Raw genomic sequence first — 23,349 nt, 5'->3', positions numbered from 1 at the left:
CTGATGGCAATAGGAACCCGAATGTTGGGGGAAGTGGGTTGGAGGTGATATGGGGGTATAAGGGAAAGAGTTTTGGGACAAGGGCTGTGGGAGGTGGAGGCGGTGGGGCCGAAGTGCTTTACCTGCATTGCTACAAGCGCCTGAATCGAGTCTGCTTGGTGCTCCATGGTGCTTAGCAGCAGCTCTGTGCTTTGGTGCAAATGATCTGCATTCTGCTGGCAGACCCTCCTTTCATTCTTCTGCCACTCCTGTGCTTTTTGATTTTCATTAAGGGATTGCTGCATTACTTCATGCAGCATGTCCTCTTTGCTTCTACGTGGCCGCTTCCTGATTCTTTGGAGTCTTTTGGCTGTTGATAACAAGGATGCCTGGGATCTCAAGGTTGCATCTGTAAAGCCAAAATACAACACGTAACAGAAGCAGCATTGTTCACACCAGACAGAGCAATGATTCGTCCGTACTAAAAGACAAGCACAGTCTACACAATAGCAGAAATTGCCTGTCCCAAAGCAAGTGCACATAACCCCCAGGAGCCCCAAAATGGTGAGTAAGCACAGGGGCAAGGGGGACTGATTGTTTCAGGGCCGTACTGTCCTCTGGGTTTCTGTGCCTTGGGGAGAGCCAACAGCTGCAGGGGACCCCTGTACTGAACAGTGTCCCCACATTTTCCACAGGATGAGTTCATCTTGGAAGATACCTCGCTGCTGCGGGTGACCTGGGAAACGAGGGGAGGGTCTTCTACTACAATGCGACTTCCACCCTGCCCCATATGCAGCTTGTCTGTGTGCAGCAATGGTCCCCCCGCCCGTCACAGCGCAGTGGCGCTGACATGTTAGCCTTACTGGGACAAGGAGCACATTAGCTCTGCCAAGGAGCCTGCACAAGCGGATTGCCCAGCTTCTGCATGAGACCTTTGAAGAGATCAGTGATGCTGATTACCACAATGTGAGAGAGCACAGCAACGCCCTATTCTGCATCTAGGCATGCATGCAGCCCTAACCCTCTTTGCTGCAAGAGCCTGCACCAAACAACTTCCTTCCCAAAATAAAAGCCGATTACCGGGCACCTCCTCTGGTGTTTGGGGAAGAACAAGCACCGTCCGCTGTGACTGGCTACCTTCCTCCTGGCTTGAAAAGATCTCCTGGCTGCATGCATCTAGGGATGCCGGGCTGTCTCCCTCCTCCTCAGCACCCTCGTTCCTACTTTCCTCCTTCTCCTCCTCCTGCCTTGTTGAACTGGGCCCTGCACTGTCCCTGGTGGTCTTTGGAGTGGCGGTTGAGTTGCCCCCAGGTATTGCATTCAGCTCTTTGTACAAACAGCAGGTCGTGGGGGCAGCACCGGAGTGGCTGTTTGCCTCGCAGGCTTTGTCATAGGCATTCTGCAGCTCCTTCACTTTGACCCTGCACTGCAGTGCATCCCAGTCATGGCCCCTTTGCATCGTATCCCTTGGTATCTGCCCAAAGGTATTGTAATTCCTATGGCTGGAGCGCAACTGGGACTGGGAAGCTTCCTCCCTCCAAACACTGATGAGGTCCAGCACCTCGCCATTGCTCCATACTGAGGATCACCTGGTGTGTGGAGGCATGGAAAGATTTGTGGAGAGCACTCCATGCCTTGCTGAGCAAACAGGAAGGGGATTTTCAAAATTCCCAGAAAATTTAAAGGGCAGGTCTGAGCGCAGGGCAGTAGAGTTCAAAGTGATGACCAGAGTGGCTAGAACAGGCATGATGAGACACTTCTGGAGGCCCATTAGAGTTCATTAACAGACCAGGTGTCCACACTGGCACCATGGCGCTCCAGTCGGGGTGCAGCAAGCTTTATGCTTCTTGTTGAGGTGGATTACCAGGAGCACTCTAGCCATGGAATCCGGGCGCTCTACGTCCCTTGCCAGTGTGGACGTGTCATGAGTTAGGGTGCCCGGGGATGCTTTAATGCACTCTAAGTCACAAGTATAGCCAAGCCCTTGATTACTACATGAGAGTAAGTTCATTGATAGTGTAAACTGTGATTAGTGTATGTTAATGGTACTCCATTTTCTAGCTGTAAAGCTACTGTTAATGTGTGTTGCCAGTGCATATGCTTCTGAAAATCAGAGTGCATAATGACCAGTCTAAGTACAGATGTGCTAAAAGGTGACAATATAATTGAACGTTAAGTGCTCCCTAAAATAGAATTTGACGGATATTTTCTCTTCCTAACATTTTTGTTAACTGTTAAAGCCCCCCAGTGGAATTGAACTTCACTAAACATGATTGACACTGCAGTGTATCATTTAACTTTCAAAGAGATACCTATGCATCAAGCAGGATGAGACAGCTCATATAATAACCAGATCTATATTTAAAATAATTACAGTATCTCAGAATGGATGATCCTTAAGATGTAATTTTCAGGGAGCTATTATAAACTTACTTAGCAACTGCTTGTGTTAAATCTCCAAAAACTCTTTAATTTTCACAAATATCATATCTGCTTTCTTCCTACACCTCAAAAAAGGTGGAGGAGGGGGATTTGGCTGTATATTTTAACTAATATTCTTAGGCAGTGCCAAAGACCCTGTGGGAGAAACACTTCTCCGCTGATCATTAGGAAAAATCATAATGTTCAGAAGCTTGAGTCTACAGAAAGCCAGCATGAGTGAAATTACATCAGGTACTCCTGAGGTAATTCTGCTCTAAAAAATTAAAAATTCTGTGCACAATATTTAAAAATTCTGCAGACTTTGTCAACAAATGTGGAGGCTCTGGGTGAGCACCTTGGAGTCATTTCCCCCTCCCCCACCAGGGACATGGATTTGGTGTTGAGACTACACTCTACCCTGATACAGTGCAAAGGCTGGATCTGTCCCAGAAACACCCCAGGGCACTGCCCCTCTGTACCAGGTGTGGGCAGGCAGGCTCAGCCTGGCAGGAACCAAATGTGGAGGGACCCAGGTGGGAGTGAGAGGGTTCTGTGTGGGGCAGTCTGGGTGTGGGTGGCTCAGTCAGGGGTCTGGTTGTATGGGGGATCTGGATGCAGCAGCAGTGGGACTCAGCAGGGGGGTCCAGGTGAAGTTGGTTGGGGCTCAGCAGCGGAGGTCTGAGGGGAAATCAGCAGGGAGGGTCTGGGTGCTGGGGGAGTGGGGCATGCTGGATTGGGGGGTCCGGGTGCAGTTGGTTCGGGCTCTGTGGCATGGGGGCTCAGGTGAAGGGGGCTCATTGGAGTGGTCCTGATGCAGTGGGATGGGGCTCGTTGGGGTGGGGGTTCAAGTGTGGGGAGCTCAGCGAGGAGTGGTCTGGCTGCAGGGGTGGGGTGTGACGGGTTCCCCGGTGGTGCCACCTGGAACTAGGGTACCACTGAGCCCTCTGATCCCCCTAGCCTGGGTTCCCTCTCACACTGTGCTGCTGTGACAAGCTGTAAAGCCCTCCAAGCTTACACTTTCATCAGCATTCACACAGGAGCTGCAGTCACATGCAAGCTCTCTAACCACCGGCTTCCCAGCCTAGGACCCAGAGCAGTACTGGCCTTCCCTGGTCATATCTGGCCAATATATGGGTTTAACACCCCGTCTGCCACTCCCTCAATTTGAAGAGGATTGTGCACACTTGTGGTAACCAAGCTGAGATTTTCCCCAGACACCTTAGTCAAACGCACTCTGGTTTGGATTAGAACATAAAATGAGTTTATTAACTACAAAAGGATAGATTTTTAAGTGATTATAAGTGATAGCAAACAGATCAAAGCAGGTTAGCTAGTAATTAACAAAATCGCAAACTGAGCTTAACATACTAGATAGGTAGGATATGAAACAGGTTAGCAGATTCTTAAGGCACAAGCTGCCTTGGCTTAGCAGCTTGGGTTTCCCAGGTTGTCATACACCGGTTAGAAATACCTTTAGCCTGGGACCATCACTTCCCCCTCAGGTGTTTCCAGGTGTGGTGTTGTAGGGAGAGTGAGGTCCCAGCATAATGTAATTTCCCCCTTTTATATTTTCTTCCAACTTCCTGGAAAGCTCTTTTGCTGTGACCTGGGTCGAACCATTCCCATTGTGTGGTGCTATCTCTGAGAGAACAAGGAGTCTTTTTAGCATCTTCGAGACTAACAAATTTATTTGGGCATAAGCTTTCATGGGCTAGAACCCACTTCATCAGTTTTCGTTTCTAAGATGCCACAAGGACTCCTCGTTGTGTTTGCTGATACAGACTAACATGGCTAGCATTCTGAAACCGATCTCAGAGAGGTTTCTATTCTACATAATTCCTGGTGTAATCTTTGTGCTTGTGTGCATTTCTGCAACAAGCCATTAACATTGTTTGGCCTTTTTACTGTTGTACCTGAAAGGCTACTTGTGGGTGTTTTCAACCTCACAACAGGTTTCAGTAACACATACATAGCCAAACTTCATAACTTCACATATGATGATAGCACATACAATCCAATGAGAGATTACTGTCTAGCAGATCAAGACTTTTAGAATGATACCTAACAAGGCATACTTTGTATAAAACATATCCTAATTACATAACAGTGGTGAATATTGGGGTGCCAGGGTGTCACGTGGGGGTCCAGAGGCATGGGGAGTCGGTGGGGGAGCAGCTCCCATACAATGACCCCTTCCCCTATGGCTGAGGAGCGATGGGGGCAGGAAGTATGGGGGTGTCTGCAGAACTTTCTGCATCCAGCGGAGGTTTCTGGGTGTGGATCTGCTCTGACCTTGGCTGCTCCTTTTAGGGGAAGAGCAAGTCCCATCTTCCCCAGCCAAGCTGGGACTAGCCACTGAGCCTGGTAGAAGGTAGGAGCCACCAGCCGGGCATAGTCCCCCCACCCCCCAAGCAGTGATTTTCCTCTTCACCAGCTGCTCTGGGTGCCCAAAACAACACCCTTGCCATGTTGGGGAGGGGCATGTGATCACCCTTGCAGCGTCCCTTTGCTTCCCTGCTAGACAGTTATTTTTCTATGGGGAAGCAAAGAAATCTTCAGGGAACATGGATTCTGCATGTGTGCAGTGGTGCAGAATTCCCCAGGAGTAATTCAGGCTAAAAGGGAAGGGGAAAACCCCAAAACTGGCTTGTAATTAAAAATCCCAGTTCGTTAGTCAACTTGTGTCTTACCTGAAGATGAAAATGAAAATTTGGCACCCACCTCACTTCTTTTGTAAATTCCAGTGACAGGAAGACAGAATAATACCCCCACCAAGTCCATTACTCTACTAAATTCTGTCTCTGTTCAGTTAGTTGTGTTCTATGCTAAACTTGGCTAATATGTTCTGCAAACCTACTACTCCTGATTTATATCAATTCTAAACTCTCTCTTCTAATATGGGGCTCTCAAGAAGTGACATTTGAGTAGAATATAAGCCCAAATCTACTTCACCATGCTGTGCACATGCATGTGTGGAATAACTTATTGATTACTCTGTGCTTTGTTCTGTCATTCTCTGATATGAGGCTCTGATGCTGCAAATACCTATGTTTTGGTGCTTAAACTGTAAGCATGTGAGTAGTCATACTGAAGACAATGGGACCACTTGTGCTTAAAGTTGAGCACAAGCTAAAATGTTTTCAGGATTAGGACCTAAATTGTAGATTTTTGGGGGCAGGGTCTATCTGTACTAATATTCCACTCGACTCTGTAAAATAAATATTCTGAATCCAGTTTATCCATTAGGCCATTAGAAAATTGTTTTTCTGCTCTACATGTTAGTGTGAGAAGCATCTTTTATCACCAGTCAGAACAAGGGAAATAGGTAGTTCTTTGAGAAGTGTTCCTGTGGGTGCTCCGCTTTGGGTGAATCTGTGCCCCTGCTCTTGTAATCTGAGATTTTCAGTAGCGGTGCCTGGTTGCGTCACACATGCTGTCCCATGCCAACTCTGGCAGTTACATAGTGTTTTGCGACCTCTAAGCACCCCTCGCCCAGTTCCTTCTCTGCCAGGCTCTGCTTGACATGAAGCATTTGGCAGCGCCCTTGAGATTTATCTTAAGCCTAGCTTAATTTTGAATACAGATGCTGCCCGGGTTATGCAAACCCAATTTATGGAAATCTGCATTTACGGGAAAAGTTCCGTAAGCTTTTTTTTTTTTTTTTTTTTTTTGGGGGGGCATAATTGTCAGAGATACATTCCCGACTTATGCAAAATGGAACGCTTGAGTAAGTCAGGGAGCGTCTGTACTAGTTAATTAGTAGTTTAGTTTACTACCCGACCTCTTCCCTGTTTATTCTTAACATTTCTCATACTTAGGAATTTAAGTTTAAGTTATTAGGAGATCCCTTAGTATAGTATGTTACCATCCCTCTTGGGAGAAACACTATTCTAAGGGGCATTCCCAGCTCCCTGGGTTTTAAACATTGCCGGTCCTCAATCCTGGTGTCTGACGGGCACTCACAGTGTGTCCATTGTCTTGGCAGTACACACATACCACAAAAGTGCTCCCACTGTCACAACCTCAAGGCCCATGCCAGGAAAGCAAAACAAAGAGAAGATTATGTGTAGTAACTGAGGTTCTTTGAGATGGGTGTCTACATGGGTGCTCCACTTTGGGTGGAATCTGTGCCCCTGCCCTTGTAATCAGATAGCATACAGATAGCATAATCAGAACCAGCAAATCATAACCTTTTCATAGGCACCTTACTTGACCTCCTTTGTACATGATTTGGTGCAACTATAGGACCTTGTTGCAACAATGATCTATATGGTCACAGTTCATGTCAATAACGTCACACCAACAAAAGTCAACATTCAGACCTGTGCAGAGATTGGAGTTCATTGAGATCTACCTCGACTCTCTGGAATCTGTAGCCTGTCTGACCTGGCACAGATTTATCACTGGTCAACCTAATTGCTATAATGCAAGCCATCACATAGACATTGGCCAGGACCTGCTTCTGACTATGAGGCCATATGTCAGCAAACACATTTGTTGTCAAGCACGCCAGACTACACGTGATGCCTGCCAGGCTGACTCAGGACAGTATATATTCCACACACACACAAGCCTCTTACAATGCCAAGCAAAGTAAAAAACTGTCTGCATTGGTGGCCTCAATCACACAATATCTGTACAGGAGTTCCCTTTGCATGCCCCCACCCCTCCCTCAATGATACTTGCAACAGATGCCTCCCTGCTAGGTTGGGGGGCACACTTGTGCAGTCATATGATCAAAGGGTGTTGGCCTCCATTGGAAGCAACATTACACATAAATCTACTTGAGCTGCTGGTAGTATGCAATGCATGCTCACGCTTCCTACCCAGGATCAGAGACAAAGCCATAAAGGTGCTGATGGACAGCCACACTTGTATGTTTTATATAAAGTGCCAAGCATGGTCACACTTCCTATGCACAGAAGCGATGCAATGTATTGGTGCATCTGCCATAACGTCGACATCTCAGCCTCCTACCTACCAGAATACCTAAACACCATAGCAGATGCGCTGAGCAGAACCTTTTCACAAGACCATGAGAGGAAAATGAACACCAAGGTACTGCTGAACATATTCAGATGCTGGGGGTTCCCAACTATAGACCTCTTTGCAACAAACCAAAACTCCAAGAGCCCATATTTATGCTCCAGAGCAGGACTGGGACTTGTTCTCTTGGTGATGCCTGCCTCCGCACATGGGATACACATCTACTGTATGCTTTTCCCCCGATCCTTCTAGCCAGGATCATACACATGGTAAGGACCGACAACTCCAGAGTCATCTTGATAGCTCCCACATAGTCCAGACACGTGGTTTCCTTACCTCCTGAAGATCACTTTGTGCCCACCACGCACTCCACTTCTACCTCATCTCCTGTCTCAGGATGCAGGCAGGTCTACCACCCGAAGCTAGCAAGACTCCACCTGCAAGCATGGCTACTCCATGGTTCCAAGACAGTGAAATGACCTAATCAGAGGAAGTAAGGGACTTTCTTTTAAATAGCAGAAGATCTACTACCCACTATACCTACCTTCACAAATGGAAAAGATTTCATACATGGTGTTAGAATAGTCGAACAATGGCAACTACCTTTCCTCTACTTATGGTATTGGATTACATATTGGAATTCAAGAAATCAGGTCTTTCATTGAGTTGGGTCAGCGTACACCTTGTGGCAATCACGGCATTCCACCACCAAGAAGACGGGTTCTTGATCTTCACCCACGCTACCACCAAAGGTTTCCTCAATGGTCTCCGCCACCTCTACCCTGAAGTACGAGCCCCCTACTCCATCATGGAACCTCACTCTGGTGCTGCAATGCCTAATGGGGCCCCCTTTTGAACCACTGGTGATAGGCTCACTTCTTCACCTCTCCATGCCTTCTTTGTCATTATCACATCTGCCTGAAGAGTGGGAGAACTGGGACCCTCATGGCACATCCCTCATACACAATATTCTTTACAAATTTACCCTTTGACCATACCCCAGGTTTCTACCTAAAATAGTTTAGTCATTCCATTTAAATCAACCCATCCATCTCCCATCGTTCTTCCGGGAACAAACAAGAAGCAATACTTCATACCCTGGATGTCCAATGGACTCTAGCATTTTACATTGAAAGGACAGAGTCTTTTAGAAAGTCACCAAAGTTCTCTCTTTCCATCATGGAACGATCTAAGGGAGACACCATATCCAAAGGCTGTCAAAATGGATCTCTGGCTGCACTGGCTTTTGCTATCGCCATCAACAAATGCAAACTCCACTGCAGACCCACACACATTCCACCAGAGCTCTCTCTACATTGATAGCCTTCCTCAACAATGTGTGCATTATGCACATCTGCAGAGTAGCAACTTGGGCCTTTGCCCATACATTCACACAGTACTATGTGGTATAGCTGGACGCGACATCAGACGCTATACTGGGACTTGTGGTTTTATCATCCGCCCAGACTGCAACTCCAAAGCCCCTCCATTCCAGAGAGGGGCACTGCTCTACAGTTACCTAAAGTGGAGCACCCACATGGGCACTCTTTGTAAAAGAGACGGTTACTCACACTGTGCAGTAACTGAGGTTTTTTGAGATGGTTGTTCCTGTGGGTGCTCCACTACCCACCTTTCTCCCCTCTACTTCAGAGTTTTTATGCTAGAAACTGTGGTAGGGAAGTGAAGGTTCGTCGCACAATGTTATGTAACTGCCAGAGGTGGCACGAAATGGAGACCCAGCCAGGCGCTACTACTAAAAATCTCCGATTACAAGGGCAGGGGTGCAGGTTCATCTAAAGTGGAGCACCCACGTGGACACCCATCTCAAAGAACCTCGGTTACTACACAGGGTGAATAACTTTCTCTGTTTTGCTTAGTGAAAAATGTGTGTGTGTGTGCGCGCGCGCATGCACATATTGCTATGTTAAGATGTGTAGCACACTCAGTGTTAGTACATGTTTTTCATCTCTTCTAATACATGTACCTTATCCCTGTTTAGAAGGACCACTTGTAGTAGTGAGTAGGTTGTGCAGGGATCCTTGAGACATGGGCTTCTGCTGAGATTGCCAATAAGGTATCTGTCACGATTATAGTTTTTATGATGTGGTTATCATTTTAGTAGAACTGGCACTTAGACCACCAAGTCGTTACTGATGGTAATGACTCTGGGTCACACTTGACCTGTGCCAGATTTAGGTAAGGATTATCAAAGGAGCCTGAGAGAGAGAGAGATGCCCAACTCCACTGAATTTGAAAATCTCTGCCTCAAATCACTGATCCAGAAATGAGGCTTCATATACTGTTATAAATCCCTTGAAAGATCCAGTCCCTCCTTTCCCCATTTTATCAGTAGTTATAACAGCAGTAAAGAATTACAATATGTTTTGATGTCCTGCCTTCAAAGATTTCTTTTGAAATAAACAAAGCAGAAATAAATTGCAGTAAAAGCTGCGTAAAACATAAATCTGAATTTTATAACTTTGTTTCACCCCTCATTGTAGTTTTTATCCTCCAGTTGATGAGCCTGCTATTGGCCCTGAAAAATTGGATCTGTCTATGCGTCATGAAAGAAAAATTATCTTCAGAGGCAAAACCTTTCTGTTCCTAAATGCTAAACAGGTAACTGGTCTCTGGGTTGCAAAGATGTAAAGACAATGTTGATCAAAGTATAAAAAGATACTTTGAAACAGAAAACGTATGAAATTAGTTTTGTTTGTAAAAATGCACCAATTAGAATTCAAAGGTAACACCTTGTGTGTTGATAGTGTATTGAAACTGCACTCTTTCAGAAGGTATGTAATAGGGAGTGAAACTTTTGTGGGGGACATCTGTGGAACCTGATCTTTATCTGGAGACATTGTCTTAACCCATCTACAGAAATTGGATCTCAGCCCTTCAATCTGTGTCTCTTACTCACTTTCATTTAAAACATTGTCATCTCCCTTCACCTATGGAAACTGTCCTCGAATGTCTGATTCCAATTGGCATGCTCCGAAAGTCCACAATCCTCTGAGTATAGAAAAACAGTTGTGCTCATGCAGTTTTATATCAAGCTTATCGGCTGTGAAGTATCCTAAAACTATAGCAACTTTGCCCATATGAACTCCTGAACAGTCTCTGTTTAAAGAAAGGGATCTTTTCTTGCAGAAGCCTGGCTAAAAACGTACATTTTGTAACAGTTTTAGTTGAATACGCACACAGCTGAAATCTGTAAATGAATAGTAGGGTTAAGCTATTCCATTTAGGTTGATCACTAAAAATGCCTTCTGTTGGGTGCGAAATACTAATTTTTTGGTCTTGGATCGCAAAACTGGGCGAGAGGGTTTAAAGGCTATCTTAGTTGCTCCCAGATGTTGCCTACCTGTGCTATTGTATATGTGTGCCTCTTACTTTTTTATGTAAATGAGAAATATAAATGTTCGTGGCACTTTACAGACATAAGACCCTGCCTCTTCCCTCAGGATCTTCGAGTCAGAGGCCCAAGTCCTCCAAAGGAATCTGCAAGTGCAGATCATTATCCTATGTGGATTCCCACTGAAATAACTGAATTCTGCACAGGAAAGAAAAGTCTGCATTTTCAGAACTCTTTACAGGATCAGGGCCCAGTTTGAGACAAGGTCTAATGAGAGAAATACTGATGAATACATGATGGCAACTGGCTGGGAGGAATCAGAAAACTTGCAATGGTCTCTTTTGATATTGTCTTTCTGATGCCAGACATACTTAATGGAGATTTGAATAATCATTTGCACTGGTAGTATAAGCTGGTGTACATAAGCACATTACTCCTGGGGGAATTCTGCGCTACTTGCAATGCAGAATTTTGCAGAAATTAACATGCATGCGGAATTTCTGTTCCCCCACAGAAATGGTCTGCAGTGTTGCTAGCCGCCATTAGGGGCTGCTGGACCCAGCAGAGCCCAACTTGCACACAGAAAACATGCCGAGGGAAGGGGAAGGGAGCTAAAGAGTTCCTGGCAACTGCAGTTCCCAGCATGCCCTAAAGGAAGGAGACAGCAGTGTGCAGGAAACTCCATGCAAGCCTGGGACCAAGCATCAGGCTTTCTCTCCCTATGGATCCCTGGGATGGGAGGGCAACAGCTGGGCTTGGGGTATGGGTGGGGGGGGGGCGTTTGGCTGGAGAGGGCACTGTGGCAGTGCTCTGGGGGGAAGGGGTTGTGGGTGTCTGGGCTCCCGACTGGGCTCAGAGGGACAGGCGGAGGGTGGGGTGGGTGGGGCAGAGAAAAGAAACTGTGTTGTCATAGGGGTTTCTTTAACTCTCTACTCCTGGGGCAAATGTTGTGTGTGTCTGTTTATTATTACAGACATACTTGCTGACAGCTATTTTGAAATAAATTACCAAAATACTAGAAACTGGAGTGATTATGTAGTGACAGAATTTACAGAATTTTGCAGAATTTTAAAATGTGTGCAGAATTTTAATTTTTTGGTACAGAATACCCCAGGAGTAGCACATGTGCATTTTACTTAGAGCTGGCTGAAACTCAGGATTTCCAATTTGTGAGAAATTGCAAACTTTGAAATTTGGTTTTATTCTCTCACTAACAGAAGATCCAGAAGAAAATTCATTTTGGGAAAGCTGTCACGTGGTGTTTCTGAAACATAGTATGTTCCCTAGGATCTGGCAGCTGCTGACTGAAGCTCTTGAGAGTTGCAACACTACTGTTGGGTACTATTCCTAGCAGTGGTGAAACTGACAGGAGTGTCCATTTCAGTCAGTAGCTTCTAGGTCTCCCAGAGTATGTCTACAAGGGGATAAAAAATTTGCAGCTGACCTGGGTCAGCTGGCTTGGGCTTGGGCTCTGAGGCTAAAAAATTGCTGTGTAGATGTTGGCAGCCTAAAACCAAATGTTTACACATCAGTTTTTAGCCCCATGAGCCTGAGTCAGATGACCTGGGCACCTTCAGCTGTGCCATGGGAATCTTATCCCTGTGTAGACGTACCCTCAGGGTCTGCATCTTCAGGGAAGACTGGCCATGCCCACTACCTCAGGACTGAGAACCCAGGGCTGTTTGTTTGTCAAACTGACCCATTTTCTCAAGACAATTTGGCTTTGATGAACAGGCATTTTCGAACAAAATTAATCATCAGAAAATTTCCAACTGGGTCTAGATTTCCTCAGATTAATAGTTCTGATTCTAGAATAGATTCTGATATTATTCAATATTGTTGTTGTTTCAGTAAAAAGAAAACTAATAGGTCTGGCTAAATTTAATCTATTCATTAAATTGCATTTTCTTTCTTGATTTTTAGCATAAGAAACTGAGTCCAGCTATTATTCTTGGAGGGGGAGAAGCAAAACTGTTGCCAGAGAGAATAAAAGAAACTTCTTTACTTGTAGCTCCTGAAGTTTGTGTCATTGATGCAGGATTAACTAACTCGCAGGTCCCAGTGTCTGACTCAGTGAGAAATTGGATTGATTCCATTATCACCATGTTACAAAGGTGAAACAGATTATTTTACTTTAATAGACATTTCAGAAAATTTTAGCAGTAATATGGATTAGTTCTTTGTATACAAATTAAAGATGGGATCTTTTTTAGAGAGGTGTCTATTTATATTGCTTGAGAATCTTACAATAATTTAATGAAATATTGACTAAAACTTTCGGGGGAGGGAAGGATTGTTGTCGTCTTAGATAATTTTGTGTAAGAACATCCAAATGAACCACAATTAATTGGACTTTGTTCAGTTAAAGTGTCAGTTTACTTTTTTCCTTGACCAACTGTTGCTTTCTACAATATAAAAGGGAAAGTCAAGTCCTTTCTTGGTTCTACCATTTAAAAAAATAAGCTATGAATAAAAGGATTGTGAAAAATAGGAGAGAGACTCTGTTGGTTAAATAGACACAAGTGCATTTCTCAACAGGTGAATAGTTACTACACCGCTACCTCGATGTAATGCCACCCAATATAACACGAATTTGGATATAACACGGTAAAGCAGTGCTGCGGGGGGGCGGGGTTGCGCACTCCGGTGGATCAAAGCAAGTTCAATATAACATGGTTTCACCTATAACGAGGTAAAATTTTTTGGCTCCCAAGGACAGCGTTATATCGAGGTAGAGGTGTGTAAACGTGGGGCTCGACCCTCTCCGGAGAGGTGGTGAGCCACGCCGGCCCACTCTGCTCTGGTTGGCCCGGGAAGTTAGCCCAGCAGTCCTTGCGGTACTTGTCTGCCCGACGGGCCAGGGACTCAGGCCCTCCGGCAGGGCTGAGCCGTAACAACCACGAGGCGCTGGTTCCTACATCAGGACAGATCGCAACACGGAATCAGTAAGCTCAGGCCTGGGTCAGGGCTGAGCAACAGTAATAGTTTAGGGCCCAACCCTTGGTCAGGGTGGGGCAGCAAAACATTGAGTCAATAGGCTCAGTCCTTGGTCAGGGCTCAGCAACAGTAGCAGTTTTAAGGCCCAGCCCTAGGTCAGGGCGGGCAGCAAACGCTGAGTCAGGAAGCTCAGGCCTTGGGTCATGTAACAAGCAACAGCAGTTTTAAAGGCCCAGCCCTTGGTCAGGGCAGGCAGCAAACGCTGAAGCAGTAAGCTCAGTGATAACAGTTATCGCCCTCCTCAGGCCAGGGAGAGGGGGAGTCTGCCACCCCGGAGTGAGGTGGCAGGGGGGAAGCAGGCCCTCCCACTCCACTGCTTCCCAGCCCAGGGCCCTAACCAGCTGTCACTCCGCTGGTCAGTCAGTGGGGTTCCTGGCCGCAACACACTGACATAGGCTCCGACAACTCCGCAGCCTGACTGGGGTCGGCTGCCCCCGGGCTGCTTCCGTACTCCCCCTCAGGACCTACCTGGGTTCTAACGTTGGCCTCAGCGGGGTCCAGGAGCATAGGCTCATCACGACTGGGGCTGGGTGGTAGATCTGGGAGCTCCTCAGGGTGCTCAGGCCACGGTAGCGCCGGCGGCTCCTCCGGGTAGCAGCAGGCGCGGGGAAGCCCCGGCGGCTCCTCCTGGTAGCGAGCGCAGGGAAGCTCAGGCAGCTCCTCCTGGTAGCGAGTGTGGGGAAGCTCTGGCAGCTCCTCGTAGCGAGCACGGGGAAGCTCCAGCAGCTCCTCCTGGTCGCGAGCGTGGGAAAGCTCTGGCCAGTCGGGGCGGCTCCCCTGGGTTGCTGGCATCTCCCAGTTTTGAGCTCCCAGAGGGACGTCTGGTCTCTCTGGCTGCTGGGGCCTGACTGAGCTCTGAGGGCTGGCATTTATAGTTCTGGGTCGCCGCCTGACCCTTTGAGGGGCAGACTCAGAGCTCCATAGCTTCACCCACTCTGGCCTCTGCCGGGGCCCTACCCTCTCCGGGGAGGAGGGAAGCCACGCCGGCCCACTACAGTGTACTTTCAAAATAAACTCTTACTGAATACTAATAAGATCCAGGGGCTGTCCTTTGTTTTTATAGAGGATAACACTGGTAAAAATGATTTAAAAAAAAAACTTTAACAAACCTAAAATAGGTTAATAATATTTAGGCCCACAGATCACCCACGTAGGAAAGAAAACCAGAGAACCTGTCTTGTTTCACGGGAGGCTGTGTGCATGGAAGAGAGGTGTCTCCATAGAAGTCAGATCGTATCAGAAGAACTTGTTTTTCATATAATTTTTCTACTGTCCTCCTCCCCAGTGAATTAGAGCACACTTTATGGGAAGCACTTTAGTTTGGCTAAGTGTCCAGGTCTGAACTGATTGAGGTCAGGAAGGGAAGGGGCACTGTCAAGATTACTAGGACTAAAAATGGACCTGCAGTGGCCATGGGACATTGAAGTTCTCACCTGCAAGGCTCATATGTTAACATTTTTTCCCTTAAGCCTGCTGTTGGTGCATGAAGCATTTTGTACCATATGGTGGGATTGCTGCCATTTGCTACTCTATCTTGAATGTGTTTTTGAGAAGCACATGTTTGGATAAAAAAAAACAGAGTATTTGGATATAAAAGCTGCTGCTGTTTGGTAGTTAATTTTCTAAAACTGTTTTTTATTTTTAATAGCAAGAATCTCAGAGCCATTCCAGAAGCAGAAATTGGATTAGCTGTTATCTTCATGTCTATGGAAAGATATTGCAACCCTCAAAACCAGCCTGGCATAGGTAATTTTATAAACCTTGATACTTTGCTGTACCTTTTTTCTGATGAGATAACCAGAATTGAACACAGTACTCAATTGAATCTGTGTGGATTTATAATTAAAATCAGTTAACAGTAATAGTACTGTAATAATGGCTTATAAATACACAGAGCCACAGGAAGAATGCTGACTTTTTAATTGTTCTATATGTTCAACTTGCAGCTAAACAGCCAGTTAGTCCAGGATCAGCTATTCTGCATCCAACCCTTTCTCAGAGTTCGTCTGTACATGAGACCATAATGCCTGTTACTACAAGTGATAACAGAGCATATGTAGCTGACACAGAACCAGAAGAACTGATGGACACGTGGTAAAGTACACATTGAAATAGTTTCCTAAGTTGATGACTATAAATAAAGCTATTACCATGTCAGAGGAAATTTAACTTTCCAGTTCTAGACTTGCCATAGTCAGTGGGGCTCAGCTTTTGACTCCCTAACTTGCAAAAGTAAACTGTGGTCGCTATCCACAGGGGTCCAACTTCTGCCTTGAAGTGATAGGGTACAGCAAGAAAGCCAGCTTGGGGCATCAGGTTTGACACTAGAATATGCAATTGGTGATGCAGCAGATCTGATTGGCTCTTTTAACCATGTTCAGAATTCTAAAGCAATTTCATATTTATCTAGATCATTTAGTCATAGCAGGTATTAATTTATATAGCTTTCATAAGTGTTCATTGTATACCACAGGTACAGCTGCATTACTGTGGTGCTCTGTAATGTGTATGCTGTTTCTACAACGATTGCCTGTATGTTTACTTAGAGTTTTTTCTCCCTTTTGTGCAGTATGGAGATAAGTGGAGAGGAGAGAGAGAAAACTCCCAAAATGGATCGAAGAGACAAAATGTATTCACAGAATATAACTACTGTAAAGGAGACTCCCAGCACTAGTGGCAGTGTAAATACAGGGACAGTATTACCCAGGATGCATAGAATGCTTGGGGTTGACCAAAAGAATCAACCCCTCTCACCCTCTAAAATTTTAGGAGTTAATAGAAATAGAGAGAGAGCTTCACAGCAAGAGTCTAACTCCATTAAAAATTATTTCCAGGCAGCTCCAAAGAAAAGGTATGTTCACAGAAATTCTTTTTTTTTTTTTTTGGGGGGGGGGGGGGTGTATTTTTCATATTTTTTCAGATGGTGCTTTTTTTGTTTTAGAAAGTAATTTGTTTTAGTTCAAGGGGCATACATTTTATTCCCAATGTAGATTTTACTACCTGACTAAAATTGAATTCCTCTATTCATTTTTTAGTTTAAACTGGCCATTTCTAAGTATCTGTTTCCCCAAACAGAAAAGTGTATGCTAAGACTGCTGAGATTCAAATCCCAACACAATCATGAAAAAATGCAGAAGATCGTCAGTTGAGGCATATAAATAAAGATTACCTTAACTCATATTATGCAATGTTCATGCAGGTGGTTCATCTCTGTAACAAACTCCCATGGACACCCAACATATAGCTAAGCACAGTGCACACAATCAAGTACTCTAAACACGTAAGCAACATTACAAAATCAAAATGAAGAAAAGCATCACTTGTGGATTTTTGGATTCATATTCAGTCATTGTGCGTTGTTCACTTACTGAGTTTATCATGTTGAAAATTTCTTTGTTTCTTTCTGGCTAAGGGAAAGGATTGAAAAGGGAGAAACATCTGTTCCGAAACTGGCAAAGATGGAGGAAAAGTCATCTAATCTTTCCAGTCAAACCCAACCCACAACTTCCTTGATGTGGAAAAGTAAAGTGGAAGAGACTCAAAAGGAACTATGTAACTTGGACCTGAAAACAAACCTTTTGCCTGTAGATACAAGCCTAAAGCTTGCAATAGAAACTAGCAAATCAGAGAAAGATAAAACTGTTACTAAAAATGTTTCCAGTGAAAAGCCTGCATCAAAGAAGAGAAAAGAGTTAGATGATTTAGTTGAGGATGCAGCTACGCTAGAGCTTGTGTTTGGGAGCAAAGAGCTGGATTGGGAAGTTGACGTGGGGGATCGCGGTGAGGAGCATGGAACCAATATGCAGAAAAAAAGACGTTTGGAAACCAAGGGGGAAAGGATTGAAGAAGAAAATGTAATTCAAGAGGAAGCCAATAGGATATTGGTAAGTAATGTTCTTTATTAATCACTTGTTATGGACCTGATCCTGCAAGTTACAGCATCACTGGAGGAGCCTGTGCAGCAGCATCTTGCAAGATTAGCCTCTTAGCACAAAGACAAAGCAGCTTAAGAACAGATACCAGCTTTGAGCAGTTTGATGCAATGTATTAGCTCTCATCCCATTATAAATGAGCAGTAGGTGTAGTCTGGGGATTTTATGTAAACATTGTGATGAAGGAGTTAAAATATAGACTTCCTTGCTCTCCGTAAGTCACTATCCTGTAGTGTTTTAGAGTTTATTTCCCCAGATGGAGGCACTTTGTAACTTTAAACCGGCATCAGTTATTTACGCTTCATACTTTCTTTCTGAAGCTGTCAATTTGCTCTTGTTAAAGAAATACAGCCTTTGTAAGCAGAACAGCCAAACCTTTTCCTGTCCTGAAGAGAAGTTTTTTTAGTACAGTGTGAAGTTATTGTTATTAATTGTTATGCTTCTGAATTCCCAGGAGAAACTGTGTTAAGCTCCTTTCCAGTCAGAGAGTTTCTGTACCTGTGTTGGGTGTCAGCAAGATGATATATTGTCAGATCATTATGCATCCTTAGCGTTCTCACCTAATAGCTCTCAAGTAACTAAACCCCATATGTGAAACAGAGACACTACGCTGCATAGACAGATGTCTGATCTGATATCGGGTTAATTTCTTTACTATTTTTCTTATCTTCAGATTGCAGAAAGAAACCAGAGTTTTAAATGTTCTTATTTCACGTTTATATAGCACTATAAATTTACACAAAACTTGTAGAAATGTAAAACTGTTCTTACATGGGTGACCAGATAGCAAGTGTGAAAAATTGTGACACATTTTTTTTCCTCCAGGGGGAAAGAGGAGGAAATATAGTTGCATATACAAGACAGCCCCTAATATTAGGAATTTAGTCACCCTAGTTCTTACCCCAAAGAGTGTATAATCAAAGTTAGACAACGTGAGTGGTGACAGCAGGCAGACGGAGGGTTATGACAAATAAGGACTCATGTGATTGATTGTGTGGTTATGAGCTCGTGATTACTGACTCTTAAATTTGAGAACGAAGTAAAGTCCTAGAGGAAGAATAGAAGGCACTGGATGTTTGGTCTAAATAAAAAAAAGTTATTTGAAAGAGGACAAGAGAAGATGCTTGGGAGAAGGATATTATTAAAAGCATAGGGGACAAGTGTGTGTATGTAGAGGTGTTAAGGGAACAAGGATTAGGTTTAATTGACATAGTGGTAAAAACACCACAAGTTGCTGAAGCTTAATCTACACTGGTAGGAAAATGACCTAGTGTAGACATGGCCTAAGTGCTGTATAAATGGAATTTTTTCTTAGCATCAAATAACTCTCTACATTATACAATAAAGAATCCCCCCACTTCACCTATATTGTGGAAGGTCAGCACCGAAAATTACTTGTTTATTGAAATTAAGGAAGCTGATGACATTCACCTGGAAGAGAACACTTCTAAAGATTCTTTAGACATAGTAACTACAGAATTTATTATAAGGTTAATTCTTCATGTGGTAGACAATTTCTTGCCTCATAACTGTGGCCTAGGATCCTTTTTTGTTTGTGTCCCTTTTCAGAGGTCAGATAAGTGTTTTTGGACACTTTCTGGAGTCTGAGGGTGCAAAGTCTGATTTGTACTGAGATTCTGGTCATGTGGCTGAGGTAAAAGTGTAGGCAAGGCTTTAGTTTTCTGGTGTGAAAGAATGTGTTTGGTATTGAGCCAAAAATGACAAGGGACTGGTATTGAGCCAAAAATGACAAGGGACTTTTTATAAAAGGCAAAATATTAGTCTATTCTGACCACTTGGGCCACTGCAAGTAAACACTTTAGGAAATGTGTTGATACTAGCACCTTTCCCACCTGATTTTTTTCATAACAACACCATTTGTGACATCAACACACCTTTATAGCAGAAATAGAAAAGCCTTAGAGGAAGTTATTAGATACTGAGCAAAATTGTGATGTGTAGTATTATGCTTTCCCTTCTTTAACTACAGGCTGTGAGGAGACTAGCCTTGATCCTAATCACGATTGCTCCCAAATTGACACTTACATTTAGTTATTTCCTGACCGTGAACTCTGGGATATAATTTAAAATAGAAAACTAATACTTTGATTCATACCTGAAAACTTAGTGATTTTCGTAATCCTTACAGGTAGGATTTTAGGAATTATGAATTCTTAAGGAAAAACACTTTGTTTTCTTATACTAAAAAAAAATAATCCAAACAAACCAGGGGCAGTGGTTTTATTAGAACAATTCATTGTTAAAGTATATTCCAGAATATATTAGTTTTTTTTGTAAATATGCAATCATAATTTACATTTACAATGATTGCTCTTTAAAATTGTTTGGTCAAACAGCAAGAAAATGAACCTGGTGCTGTTCCAACTACAAAGAAGAAAATTGAGATTAAGCAAGAATCATCAGTTTTGGTAAGAAACTAGTCAAATGCAAGGAATACCTAGCATTAGTTAATACTCAGAAATGTGAAGGAAATGTACCACAGTTTTTTGCTTTTAAAACTAAATTCATATGTGTGCAGTGGACATAGGAGGGTTTGATGAATGAGGGCTTATTTAAACATAAAAGTTGTACTGCTTTAACTATATCAGTATATAGTCAAAGATGTACAGGTACACCACCAACTTCTCTTATGTGGATGCAGTTACATTGGTATAAAAGTGCTTATCCCATGTAGATTATTACCATAGAGGAAGGGAGATAAATCACACTCTTAACCAAAATATTATTATTAACCGTGTTTATTATGGTAATCATATACCAAGAATAGGCCCTCCTTGTGCTAGGTGCTGTACAAATACTAGTAATGTTCCTGTCCCAAAGAGTTTATAATATGAATAGACCAGACAGACACAGGGTGAGTGAAAGGGTATAACACACAAGCATAGTAAAAATATGATGGCAGCAAATGTCATATTGATTCCATTATTTTGAGGAGTTGGAAGATCAGCTAATTAGGGGGAAAATGAAGGAAAAAGGGGCACTGAAAGAAAGGAGGTGTGTGAAGGACAGGGCAGTGGAGAAGAAGTTGAGAGAGCAGGTGTGGAGTGAAGATGACATGAAGAGATCGTGAGGGGGAGAGGATTGAAGCAAACAGTCAATCAGCACAGGGCAGAGAAAGTCCAGTCAGAACCATAGGAAGTTGTCTCAGTGTCCAAAGGTCCCTGATTTGGCTGCTTCTGCAGCTGCTCCTATGGGCTGGAGTCTCTGGGTACATGTACTCTGCAGCTGGAGATGTAATTTCCAGCTCGGGTAGATGTAGACGTGATAGCTGTGATCAAGCTGGTTTGCTAAAAATAGCAGGGTAGGCAGGGTGGTGCAGGCAGCATCACGAGCTAAGGGCTGGAATACAGTCCCATCTGAGATGCCAGGTACGTACTCAGTTGACTAGTCCAGTGATGTGCAAACTTTTCCAGTCACGCCCACCCCCTTACTATTAAAGGAATCTGTTCGTTGTTTCCAAACACACATGCGCGCGCACACCCCACACATATACATGCTACTGCACAGCCAAGGCCTCCTCTGCACCAGGCTTATTCTACCTTCTAGCCAGTCTTTCACTCCTAGGGCAGGGCCAATACCTTCTCCTCTGCCCCTCCCGCCTCTGGTTTTCAGGGTGGGGGAAGCCGCATGTGATGGTCTCTGGGGGCAGAGCCAGAGCTGGGCACAGAGCCTGCTGGGGGTGGAACTTGGCGCGGCACACTGATCCACAGGCTGGGTGGCCCGCTGAGGTGAGTTGGGATGGAGGTGGCGCTCTGTCCCCACTTCCTCTGTGGGGGTGGCCCAGGCCCTACTGCACGGAGCTGGCACGAGCTGCCTTGCATTGCCACTTGCCCCTGAATGTTCCTCTGGGTGTGCCCCACAGTTTGCACACCACTGGACCTAGCTCATGATGTCCACACGGCAGTGATTACACTGCTATTTTTAGCATGCTAGCTTGATCAAAGTTAGTGCTTATACATCTGTCTGAGCTGGGAACTGCATCTCCAGCTGCAGTGTAGATCCAAGCCCAAATCTGGTTCATACCTGCAGTTTTTCCCCCAAAGCCACATGGTAAGGGGAGGAACCACCTGGGTCCGAGTTTCCCCAGAGTAGGGGTAACACTTAAGGTTAGCCTTAGTTTACTAGAAATCTAGTTTTAAATTTTAAGCCTTATCTAGACTGTTATGTTCTGAGCTAATATCTGCCTTCCATTTCTAACCCGTCAAGTGTATATTCTTTAATCTCTTAAAAATAGGCTTTTAGTTTACTGAACAACTTGAAGTTCTCCTTTCCCCTTTTTCTTCTCAAAAGAACACTGACGGACTTCAAGATGTCTCCAGCAATCTGCCCAGCAGACTTCTGTTGACTGAATTTAGATCACTGATTGTTAGTCATCCAAGGCCAAATAGTCTTGTTGCTGCACAAATCAGTTATAAGCAACTGAACAACTTTAAGAAATTCAAAAAGGTGAGTGCATATTTTAAACTGCCACAAGATGGCACTGTTTGAAATAGCCGTGTAAGTGCTGCTAATACGATAGACATGTTATTAGATGAAAGGCATTCTTAGGGCTTGTCTACATCAGAAAGTTGCAGCGCTGGTGAGGGAGTTACAGCGCTGCAACTTTGAGAGTGTCCACATCTGCAGGGCACCACCAGCGCTGCAACTCCCTGTTTGCAGCGCTGGCCGTACTCCCGTTTTGTCTCGGGTGTAGAGGATCCAGCGCTGGTGATCCAGCGCTGGTAATCCAATGTAGACAGTTACCAGCGCTTTTCTTGACCTCCGTGGAAGGAGGAAGCCTCTGGTAATCAAGCTGGTTTCCTTTCCCGGTTTGCTCTCTCGGTCCCGGAGCCACCCAGCAAACCGCAGGGAAGGAGACCTGCTTGCTCGGGGTTCCGGGACCGAGAGAGCAAACCGGGAAAGGAAACCAGCTTCGCCGCGGTTTGCTCTCTCGGTCCCGGAGCCAGCCAGCAAACCGCGGGGAAGGAGACCTGCTTGCTCGGGGTTCCGGGACCGAGAGAGCAAACCGGGAACGCCGCGGTTTGCTCTCTCGGTCCCGGAGCCAGCCAGCAAGCCGCGGGGAAGGAGACCTGCTTGCTCGGGGTTCCGGGACCGAGAGAGCAAACCGCGGCGTTCCCGGTTTGCTCTCTCGGTCCCGGAACCCCGAGCAAGCAGGTCTCCTTCCCCGCGGCTTGCTGGCTGGCTCCGGGACCGAGAGAGCAAACCGCGGCGTTCCCGGTTTGCTCTCTCGGTCCCGGAACCCCGAGCAAGCAGGTCTCCTTCCCCGCGGCTTGCTGGCTGGCTCCGGGACCGAGAGAGCAAACCGGGAACGCCGCGGTTTGCTCTCTCGGTCCCGGAACCCCGAGCAAGCAGGTCTCCTTCCCTGCGGTTTGCTGGCTGGCTCCGGGACCGAGAGAGCAAACCGCGGCGTTCCCGGTTTGCTCTCTCGGTCCCGGAACCCCGAGCAAGCAGGTCTCCTTCCCCGCGGCTTGCTGGCTGGCTCCGGGACCGAGAGAGCAAACCGCGGCGTTCCCGGTTTGCTCTCTCGGTCCCGGAACCCCGAGCAAGCAGGTCTCCTTCCCCGCGGCTTGCTGGCTGGCTCCGGGACCGAGAGAGCAAACCGGGAACGCCGCGGTTTGCTCTCTCGGTCCCGGAACCCCGAGCAAGCAGGTCTCCTTCCCC

The 23,349-nt window shown here is 45.2% G+C and overlaps 1 protein-coding gene across 3 annotated transcripts in view; it reads left to right on the top strand.

Moving 5' to 3' along the window:
• The window catches only part of NBN (nibrin), a 59,285-nt gene that overhangs the window by 25,450 nt on the left and 10,486 nt on the right, over nt 1-23,349 (top strand). For 2 of the 3 annotated variants that reach the window (XM_030553418.1, XM_030553421.1), the window contains 8 exons: nt 9,888-10,005; nt 12,662-12,852; nt 15,384-15,481; nt 15,682-15,829; nt 16,305-16,586; nt 17,148-17,619; nt 20,025-20,096; nt 21,979-22,134. In XM_030553418.1, the coding sequence (XP_030409278.1) occupies nt 9,888-10,005; nt 12,662-12,852; nt 15,384-15,481; nt 15,682-15,829; nt 16,305-16,586; nt 17,148-17,619; nt 20,025-20,096; nt 21,979-22,134 (1,537 nt within the window). The remainder of the gene's footprint in view (nt 1-9,887; nt 10,006-12,661; nt 12,853-15,383; nt 15,482-15,681; nt 15,830-16,304; nt 16,587-17,147; nt 17,620-20,024; nt 20,097-21,978; nt 22,135-23,349) is intronic. The other variant, XM_030553419.1, reaches the window with a different exon arrangement.

The sequence above is a fragment of the Gopherus evgoodei genome, chromosome 2 (assembly GCF_007399415.2).
Source record: "Gopherus evgoodei ecotype Sinaloan lineage chromosome 2, rGopEvg1_v1.p, whole genome shotgun sequence".
NCBI lineage: Eukaryota > Metazoa > Chordata > Testudines > Testudinidae > Gopherus > Gopherus evgoodei.
This window is presented reverse-complemented; position numbering and strand designations above follow the sequence as displayed.